The sequence below is a fragment of the Anabas testudineus genome, chromosome 12 (genome assembly GCF_900324465.2).
Source record: "Anabas testudineus chromosome 12, fAnaTes1.2, whole genome shotgun sequence".
In the NCBI taxonomy this organism is placed as follows: domain Eukaryota; kingdom Metazoa; phylum Chordata; class Actinopteri; order Anabantiformes; family Anabantidae; genus Anabas; species Anabas testudineus.
This window is the reverse complement of record NC_046621.1, coordinates 1,296,575-1,306,969: the sequence shown is the minus strand read 5'-3', so window position 1 is coordinate 1,306,969 and position 10,395 is coordinate 1,296,575. Positions and strand designations below refer to the sequence as shown.

Genomic DNA, 10,395 nt, shown 5'->3' with positions numbered 1-10,395 from the left:
ACCAGCTTTGACCTGTTGTACAACACGTTATTCTGGAGTCGATACGTAAATGTCCTCAAATCCACAAATCTTTCATATAAAACTACTAAAGCTGTTCGGTCAGGTATTGTGTTCATGTGTGACCCTGTCACTCATCGTGAGAAGACCCCTTTACACTGTGCTCAGACAAATCTGTGGATGTGGATCCAAAATGGCAGAACAATTGTTTTCAGGTTGATTTTGCACTTTAACAAAATCACAAAGTGGCAACTTTACATTTTTAAATACTATAAATTCTAAACAGTCAGAGAAGTGAACTCTCTCTGGCCTCAAGCTGCATTTTTTAATTTAAATTTAATTTTACATCCATTTGTGCATCTCTTCTTATTTATTTTGTCTCTTTAGTTATTTTGTGCCCTGTAGGAACCCGAGCCTGTGCAGTAACGAGCCCCCTGGCTTCATGTAACTCCTGCAGAGGAAGTGAGGGACAGTGGAGGAAGAAAGTTCAGGAAACAGACAAGTTGCTAAGTAAGTCGATCGTTTGTGACTCACCACAGATAAACACAGTCAGAATACCCCCAGGAAATTATATGAGAGACAGCTGAGCTTATAAAGAAAGACTTGACGCCCCTCAACATGGTGAATGACCCAGATTTAAGAACTCGTCCAAGATACTGAACGAGCAGCATCACATGCTCTGAAGCAGCGGAGCTGCAGCGAGCAGAGTGAACAGAAACCTTTGAAAATCCCATCTCCACAGCCGTGTGGCGTGAGCACAGCTCGTTTTACCGTTCATGCCGTGGCGCTCCGTACACAAAAAACGTTCATAGAGCCTGTTTTAGCACAGTTAAAGGCGCCTTAAGAAGTTGAGGAACGTGCATCTTCACCACCTTCACTTTACTCCTACAAACCTCAGGAGATGTAGAGCTTCTGCTCTCTGAGGGGGGAGAGCAGAAGGAAGCTCTGAGGTTTGATGCTGGGGTAACGTTAAATTCAGAGAAAGTCTCCATGTGTAACCTGCGTGGAGGTTTTCTGGACAGCTGATTGATCCCAACAAAGTTCACGCCACATTGTTTTCATTATTTGAACTTTGGAGCAAAACAAGAGGATTAGGTTTAGAAAAAGTTCTCCTCCATTTTCTCTGTGAGAGCAGTCAGATCTCTTTTACAGTGAAGTCCTCACTGTGTCTAGATGAGACGCACTTTTACGCTTTATGATGTGGTTTTGTGTAAATCATCTATTTATTCATAAGCACCAGCTTTATTTTGGTGAACCTGGTATCTGGGTCCTGATCAGTTTCTGAACAGCTTGTGTATTTAATGAATAAAATGGGTTTTAAGAAAAACGGTGTCCGCCTTAGCTTCACTTAGCTTCTGATTTTTTATTTGGAAAAAGATGCAGAGATAGAATTCACATTTATTCATGTGGTGTAAAGAAGGTAAATGCATTTACTCTGTTTTCAAAATAAATAAAATATTTCTTATAAATACTGATAAACCTTATTTTTAACACTTTTATACACTTAATATATTTTTATATTGTATCTACTATATCCACATTAACGCAAGTGAATAATTGGGTTTATTAATATTTATATTGTTTTAATATTTTTATTTTATTTTGTAGTAATACTATTTCCGATGAGCTACTTTATACATTTATAGAAAAATATTAAATTCCCCTGTACTCCACTGCATTTATTAAATTAAAGGATAATAAATTATTATTAAGATAAGGCTTCATTGCAATTATATAATTAAAAAAGAAAACAAAAAACATAAAATAATAAAATTTAGCTTCTTATTTATCTATATATAGAGTTATATATATATATATATATATATATATATATATATATATATATATATATATATATATATATATAACTCTGCTTACATTTACTTTATAGTGTACTGTAACTTGTAGAAAGTTGATTTGCTGCTTAGAAACGATGAATAGAGAAACTTACAGTTTGCACATTGATGATTCTGTGTTTGTTTGCAAAGAACCAGCTGAAGGATGAAAGTCCACCTTCTCCTGTGTCTGTCTGTGGGTGGGTGCTTGGTTGGGTGGGTGTGTACTACTCTACCTCCTTTTCCCTCCACTGCAGTTCTTTTGCCGACTGTTGGAGCGACACCACAGCACAGACATGAGCGGACGAGTTGGAGACTTGAGCCCGAAACAGGCTGAAACTTTATCTGAGGTAAAAGAACAATCGATACGATTCTCGTGTCGTCTTTGTCTCAGTGAACTGAGCTCGGACGTTTAACTTTATTGTGCAGTAGTTGTAGTTAAGACAACTGGCTGCTTGTGTTGTGGCAGCATTTACAAAGATCCCATGGAAACTTCTCTGGTGAATTACTGTATCACGTCCTACAGTACTGGACACTTTGTGCTTCATCACTCTTTTACTTTTAAAGAGAGCAGAGTAGACCTCCGATCACACGCCAAATTACTTAATAGACCTGAGATTAAAGTCCAGAAGAAGTATTTTTACTGCACTGTATTTATCGCCATAGTTACTATGAGATAAACACTATTGTTTAAAAGATACGATTCATTTTTGTATTTTAAACTTTCCAACAAATTCTTAAACATTAAAACACTTTTTATACAATATTATGAAAATTAAATTGACTGTGATACTGTAGGTACATTTAATAATGTCAGGACTTGTGTATTAGTACTTTTACTGAAGTAAAACATCTTCTACTACTGAGTAGAGTTTCTGTAGGCTCACTATTCCTTACTGAAAAACAGCAGACAAAGAAAAAATGATTTTCATTCTAAATTAATCTGCTGGTTATTTTACGTATTTATTGTCACAGGAAATCTCAAAATAGTAGTTAAAGAGTGACATATTTCTGTCAGCTTCTTAAATTACAACACATCAAACATAAAAATCTAATGAGCTTCAAAATAAATCAGTAAACCCATCAATTAATCCAAAACCTGTTGAATAGAAAGGACTGACGTGTTGATGGATCTGGTAAAAATAAAGCTATAGAATCTGGACCACTGACTCTGAAAAGGTCATTAATTAACACGTTGAGTCTTCAGCACCGTACATAAGATTAATTCAAAGCTGTTTTAAAGTAGGTTATCTGCTCATCTGTTCCCTGCTGTCGTCTGTCAGGTGCTTCTTTTACTTCTTTTACTTTATTTCTGTGCAGACTATGAAGAAGTTTCACTTCTATTCTTCTGTGTTTGAATTTACAAGTAAAGTTTCTCTACATACAAACACAATTTGTGGATCTGATCCCAGTCTGATCTGCAGGATCCAAACTTCCAGCACACGGTGAAGTCACCTGGTTCTGAGCAGATAAATAATATTTACAGATTCACAGATCCAGGATCTTTCAATAAGAAAAGAAAACGATGCTTTTTAACATGAACTGTAGAGTTTGGTTCTAGCTGAGCAGAGCCAGGCTAGCAGTTTCCCTCTGTCTCCAGTCTTTATGCTAAGCTAACTAGCTGATGCTGTAACTGTATGAGTGGTATCAGTCAGAAAATAGATTCAGAATTCTTCCCCATAATAAATTCTGCTTTTATAATAATAAGTACTGTGTTGTAAATCCTGCTGTATTAACCTTCTGGTCCTTCTGATTCTCTACCTCCAGTTTCGGGGGCGGATCCAGGACATCCTCCCGGCCCTACCTGCTCAGCATGACCACTACCTCCTCCGCTGGCTCAGAGGTGAGACCTCACCTCACATTAACATTCAGTCCTTCGGCAGAACTTAGCTAATAGCTCAGTGAGGGAGAAGACACGCCCGTCTGAGTACAGAGAGGCGTCTATACAGATGAGAAGGAGAAAACCAGGGGGCTCAGGGCCAAAGATAAAGAGGTTAGGAAAAGAGAGAAGTGACGGAGGATTAGACTGGGAAACACGCGGCCTCTTCTTATCTCCAGTCAATTGATTCAATCAATTCAAATCAATCAGGCCTGTAAATGCAACATGGGACTGTTATTTGCTCACTCTGCACAATTTATCCACTAACCCGAACCCGAACCTCTTACAGCATCAGTTACTTCACCAGTGCTGGAGAACAACTACATTTACTGAAGGAGTTAAAGCCTGAGGTTCTTGTACTTTCCATTTTTAAATCACTTCATTCTTCAACTCCTGCACATTTCATCCACTCCTTCCCTGAGAGACTCCTTGAGACCAGTCAACGTTCCTCTGGATGTGTATTAAACAGCAGTGGTCAGTAACAGAACCTGTTCCCGTGTTTTACCTGCGACCCTGCAGCTGCTTTCAGTGGAGGTCTGTCAGACTCAGTCCATAAAACAAAGACAGAAAACTGTAGTCATGAAGTCCAACGACCTCTCTGTAGACTCCAGTCTGTGGTGAGAAACAGATCGAGACAAGAGAATAAAACAGTTTGTAAAGCTGAACACGTGAGGAGAGACCTGGAGATGGTAGTTCAGACACTTCACATCCAGGATCTGATGATCTGATGATTTGATGATCTGATGATCTGATGATTTGATGATTTGATGATTTGATGATCTGATGATTTGATGATCTGATGATCTGATGATTTGATGATCTGATGATCTGATGATCTGATGATCTGATGATCTGATGATCTGATGATTTGATGATTTGATGATCTGATGATCTGATGATCTGATAAACAGCCCAAATCCAGGAGCCAGAAGAAAGAGACCCAGGACAAATCAGTCCTGTAGTTACTAGAATACCCTTCATGTGAAACTTATTATTGGATGTTGACTGATGTAGAGAAATGTGTCCTCTTAAAACGGCACAATAAAACGTTTATCATCATCATCATCATCATCATCATCCTCTGAACCTACGACATGACAACACTCACTCTACGTCAGCTGCAATTAAACGTTTGTTTTACACTGTAAAGATTTACATTTAAAATGATTGTACATTCAAGTGCAGTCGTAGTGATTTTAAAGTCATTGTGTGACCATCAACCTTAAACAGACCGAACGAACACGTAAGAGAGAAGAACTTCAGAAGTTCTGAGATGTGATGTCTTGAATCAAACCCTGCAGCCTGTGCTCTGTGTCACTATGTTCAGAATCATTTTCACATCAACAGAATCTGTTTTTACCGTCTCCAGTGTTTGATATTCAGTCAGTGTGTGGTTGTATAACAGTGACATAACATTTTGAATCAGAGCAAAATGTCTACGGTCCCGACAGCCGGACCCAGGACACTGGCTCTGTTGACTCTTCAGTGCTCTGGTCCATAGTTCAGGTTGGCTCGGATCGATGTGAGGGCTCAGTATTAACTGACTGTTGTATCTGACATTTTGCCTGCATCAAAGATCCTGTTCTAACATCTGAACCACTGTTGTTTCCACTCTGACATCCTGAGAAAAACTCAAGGTCTAATCTGGGATTATTTTTGTTCTTTCTCCAGCTCGAAACTTCAATCTTCAGAAATCTGAAGCCATGATCAGGAAGGTGAGCTCTTTGTTTAAACACTGTCATTACCCAGTGGTCCGTTGAGTAAGTCCTCCATGAAAAGTCAATATAGACCAGTACCAACAGACTTTACACCAGCATTTACCGACTGATGTGACCACTTATAGAAAATCGCTGCGACTCCTTTAAATGTTCAAGGACACAACCAACGAATGAATAATGTCTAGTTCAGTTCATCATCATGTATGATAAAGACCGGTTCCTCTCACTGAAGGATTTGTAAACACAAAATCTCAGATTTGTCCTGAAATAATCAATAACACATTTCAGATAGTTCATCCATGAACTGCTGCAGCTGTGATTGTGTGTGTTTCATGTCTCCGACAGCAGATTAGTTAAAGCTGTTAAACTCTCTGTCTGCAGCACGTGGAGTTCAGGAGACAGATGAAAGTGGACACCATCATCACTGAGTGGAAACCTCCAGAGGTACAGGACACGATGTGTGTGACACATGTTCAAAACTCTTTACTGGAGCGAATTTTATATCTTGGTTTAAAAAAAAAAAGGAATTTCTCTCTGAATGCACCAAAGATTATTAAAATGTTGGACTTCTGCGGAAACCTGATTATTAACTGTACATATTCCAACTCAGTACAGTGTTTGAAGTGGTGTTTAATGTACAGTATGTCAGGTTTTTTTAACTAATACTGACGATAAAGATTCAACAAAACAGAATCATCGATGTTGAATGACTGTGACGATGTAAGAAAGAAAACAGCAGATTAGATTTTAGTTCCATTTAAACGACTGATTTTAATATTAATTCATCATTAATTTTTAAGTGTTCATTTCTTTTCTCTTCGTCAGGTCATTGAGAAGTTCGTGTCTGGAGGGATGTGTGGTTACGACAGAGAGGGAAGCCCCGTCTGGTACGACGTGATCGGCCCTCTGGATCCTAAAGGTCTGCTGCTGTCGGCCACCAAGCAGGACTTCCTGAAGACCAAGATCAGACACAGTGAGATGCTGCGACTCGAGTGTCAGAGGCAGTCTGAGAAGGTCCCTCGTTTCCTCCCCTTGTCTCCTCACCTCCTGATATGTTTCCTCTCCCCTCTGTTTGTGTCCTTTTGTCTCTCCTTACCTCGTTTGTCCTCTTTCCTCTTTTACTTCCTTTCCTTTTTCCTCTATCTCCTCTCTTGTTTCTTTCCCTCTGCTCTCTCGCTTCCTCTCATCTTGCCTTGTCTCCTCCCCTTGTCTCCTCTCCACACTCATACTTTCCCTCTCTTTCTCTTTTAGTTGGGGAAGGACGTAGAAGCCATCACTCTGGTCTATGACTGTGAAGGACTGGGACTCAAACACATTTGGAAACCTGCTATTGAGACTTACGGAGAGGTTTGTCATCTGCTGACACTGAAAAGTGATCGTACATCTCTTCACCAACACACAAACGTGTCTCATCATCGCTCGTTTCCTCTTCTGTAGGTCCTCACCATGTTTGAAGACAACTATCCAGAGGGGCTGAAACGTGTGTTTCTCATCAAAGGTGCCTTCATCACGTCTGCGTCTTCATGTCTGTGCTCTTAACTTGGTTTCAGTTGTATTTATGAGAGGGTTCTTTTGTCTCTGCTGCAGCTCCTAAATTGTTTCCCATGGCCTACAACCTCATCAAACACTTTCTGTGTGAGGAAACGCGACGTAAGATCTGCATTTTAGGAAGTAAGACTTCTCTTTTTATCCTTTGCACAGACTGGAATAATATCAGTAAACAGATATCTAACTAGTCGCTCATGCTCATTTTCTTTCACCTGACTTTAAGTTGTCTTAGTTTTTTTAATGAATGTGTTTGAATGTCTGACATGAAGCCAGTATTTCCATATATCGTTTATCTTGTCAGTTTTTTCCAGACAATCTCTGCAGCATGTCCCTAAACTGTACCTTACACTCCTCTGTTCGTAGGTAACTGGCAGGAAGTGTTGTGTAAACATATAGACCCGGAACAGCTTCCAGTGGTGTACGGAGGAACCCTGACTGACCCCGATGGAGACCCTCGCTGCAGAACCATGGTGAGAAGAGTCTACTGAGGCAGTTTGTGAGTGTGCGTCATGAAAACGTGATGATCAAACTTCTGGTTGTGTGTGCGTTCTGTCTGCAGATTAATTATGGAGGTACGGTGCCAAAGTCGTACTACGTTCAGGACTCAGTGAAGGTTCAGTACGACAACAGTGTGACCGTCAGCCGAGGCTCAAACTTCCAGCTGGAGTATGATGTTACTGCCCCCAACAGCCTCCTGAGGTAGATACTCACTGATCATAATGTGATCAGTCCGTCATGCTGCTGCTGCCCTCTGCAGGCCGAGGACACTGCTCAGGAGTGTAACTGTACACCTGGTAGAACGAGCTGTGAGAATGTGGTGTTGTTTCCTCTCAGGTGGCAGTTTGCCAGTGACGGAGCAGACATCGGGTTTGGAGTTTACAGACAGATCAAAGAAGGCGGGCGTCAGAAAGTGGCTGACATGCTGCAGGTTCTTCCCAGCGAACGCTACAACGCACACCTGGTTCCTGAGGACGGCTGTTTCACCTGCTCGGAGCCGGGAGTCTGTGAGTCTGTGGGCCTGGGTTGCTTTTTTTTTGGGTCTCCATCATTTATTTGGAGATTGACCATCAGTTATGAACACGCTCACGTCTTTCACCCATAAGAACCCAGTGACACCAACACCTTTTTCCTTTCTTCTTATTTAAACAGTGTCCTGTCCAACATGCAGCACTGTACACCTGTATGTGTTTTTATCCAGGTGTATCTATGGTGTGGTTTACTCCTCTTGATTTAAGAAACGTGTTCCACATGGTTCATTTATTTAGTTTCATCTCCCACATAATTTTCCTTTCAGTAGGAATGGGTCTGGGTTCTAATGAGTTAATGCACGTAATGATTTCCTTTTGTAATGACTCACCTAGAGTCCAAGTTACACCTTTCTACCTCGCTCCTATAACTTGAATGCATTCTTTTATTTCTCCTATGCCTCCTCCTCTCCTGAATAACAGCAGCCATCTGTGCACAGGCAGATCTGCATTTTCCAAACGTTCTAAATGAAAACACAATCACAGCTTCATAAATCTCCTCCCTGTGTTTTGCACACTCCTCAGTGCACAGCCTCAGAACATTAGCTTGTTCGTAACTTGCGTAACCTTTAGATATTTAAGAGTCACTGAAATCTCACGTGTAGATATGAGAGTGGCATCAACTTGTTTTCACCTCAGTGAGAAGGTAAACCATTTAACTTTAATGCTAAGCAGCTATTGTTAACTCTGTTCTTCATTCTGTGCAGATGTGCTGTGTTTTGATAACACCTACAGCATCCTTCAGTCCAAGAAGGTGAGCTACAACGTCGAGGTTCTTCCTCCTCCAGGTGAACAGATGTAGAGTGCAGGAGCCGAGGAGACAGGAGGCCCTGATATCCACCCTTGAAAACAACAAGTACCTTTCTGCATCCGGATCAACCTTTATTTGGGCGACTGTGACCTGCAGACTCCTATAAAACACTCATGTCTGCCACTCTGTGCATGTATCAGTTGGTACTTAGTAATAGTTTGTAGTAACTGGAATAAAGAGTAAGTTACATGAACACTTAGCTGAAAAAGCAGCTGCAGTGTCTGAGTGAAGGTTTCATGTCTGTCTCGCAACTAATTTAGTACCGTGTGCTTTATAATCCGAAGTTAAACTGAAGTAATAAAGGATTTTAAATTAGTTTTAACTAAGAAACGTCACTTTAGTGTCTGATACTCTTTTATTAGAGTTAAAACGGACACAGAGGTTTGGTGGTGGCTCAAAGTGTGAAGAGGAGACTATGAAGAAGTGAACGTGACAAACTGTAAAAACAAACTAATCCAGTGACCAGAACAGCGTTGCCTGTTACTGCAGACGCGGTAATCGTTGTTGTTTTGGTGTAAAGATTTCCAGCACTTTACTGTGACGATTCAAAGATCAGTGATGCAAAAAATCATTTTGAAGATTTGTTCCAGACAGTATGAATCAGTTCATGGCTGAAGGTGTCATCATGTTTTATCATGTTTGTGTTCAGGAGTTCTGTATCAGGTCGTCATGCTGCTCGTACTGTAGAATTATAAATGAAATAATGTGTTGACACAATTAGCAAAATGATTGATGGAGACAATAAAGTGATGTTTTATTTGATGAATGAACAGTTTCACACCTTTTCTAACCTAATAAACACTAAAGCAGCACGAACAGCAGCGGTTCTGAAAGGTCCAACAGCTACAGAGACAGACTGAACCTGACACTGGTGCATCACAGGTTTCATTTCTGTTAAAACCAGTTTAAATGGAATAAAATGTTCTGATCTGCAACAAGAAAAGTCTCGAACAGCAGAATGTAGATATCGTTCTGTTTGACTGAACTAACCAGAATCAATGGAGGAAAACATATCACAGTGTAAATACTCAAGTGAAGTAGTGAAATACTTGAGGAACGAGTCTTCGTTACTTTGCACCACTGCAGGATGAGAATCCCCGCTTTGACCGCTCGGTGGCGCTGTGAACAAGAACAGAGGAAAATGCTGCAAAGCTGAATTATATAATAAAAAATAATAATAAAAAGAAAAAATAGAGTTAATAAGAAAAAGAAGAAATAGAGTTAATAAGAAAAGAAGAAACTGAGTTAATAAGAAAAGAAGAAACTGAGTTAATAAGAAAAAGAAACTGAGTTAATAAGAAAAGAAGAAACTGAGTTAATAATAAACCTAATGAATCATCAGGAAACTGGAAACATGAGGTAAAATAGAAATAAAGTAGGAAGAAGACACAACAACCTGCAGCAGCATCAGGGTCTGTTGGCACCGGGCTCGGTGCCAGAGGGATGCGGGGAATCTGCAGGGTGGGGGCTGGAGGGTGGGGGGGCACAGATGCCATGTGTCTTTACATAACAGCATCTGTCTCCGGATACAATTGGAGGAGAAGCAGCAGCTTCCAGCCGGAGTTCTGCAGCAGCCAGTGAG

General features: G+C 40.3%; 1 protein-coding gene across 1 annotated transcript; it reads left to right on the top strand.

Moving 5' to 3' along the window:
- Positions 1 to 2,094: 2,094 nt before the first annotated feature.
- sec14l7 (SEC14-like lipid binding 7) lies at positions 2,095 to 9,714 on the top strand. The gene is made up of 12 exons (XM_026355466.1): positions 2,095 to 2,182; positions 3,600 to 3,675; positions 5,383 to 5,426; positions 5,811 to 5,873; positions 6,255 to 6,443; positions 6,681 to 6,776; positions 6,867 to 6,927; positions 7,017 to 7,100; positions 7,341 to 7,447; positions 7,537 to 7,676; positions 7,812 to 7,981; positions 8,710 to 9,714. Exons 1-12 carry the CDS (start codon positions 2,129 to 2,131, stop codon positions 8,802 to 8,804), a joined length of 1,179 nt encoding a protein of 392 aa, XP_026211251.1. The 5' UTR covers positions 2,095 to 2,128; the 3' UTR covers positions 8,805 to 9,714.
- The last annotated feature ends 681 nt before the right edge of the window (positions 9,715 to 10,395 follow it).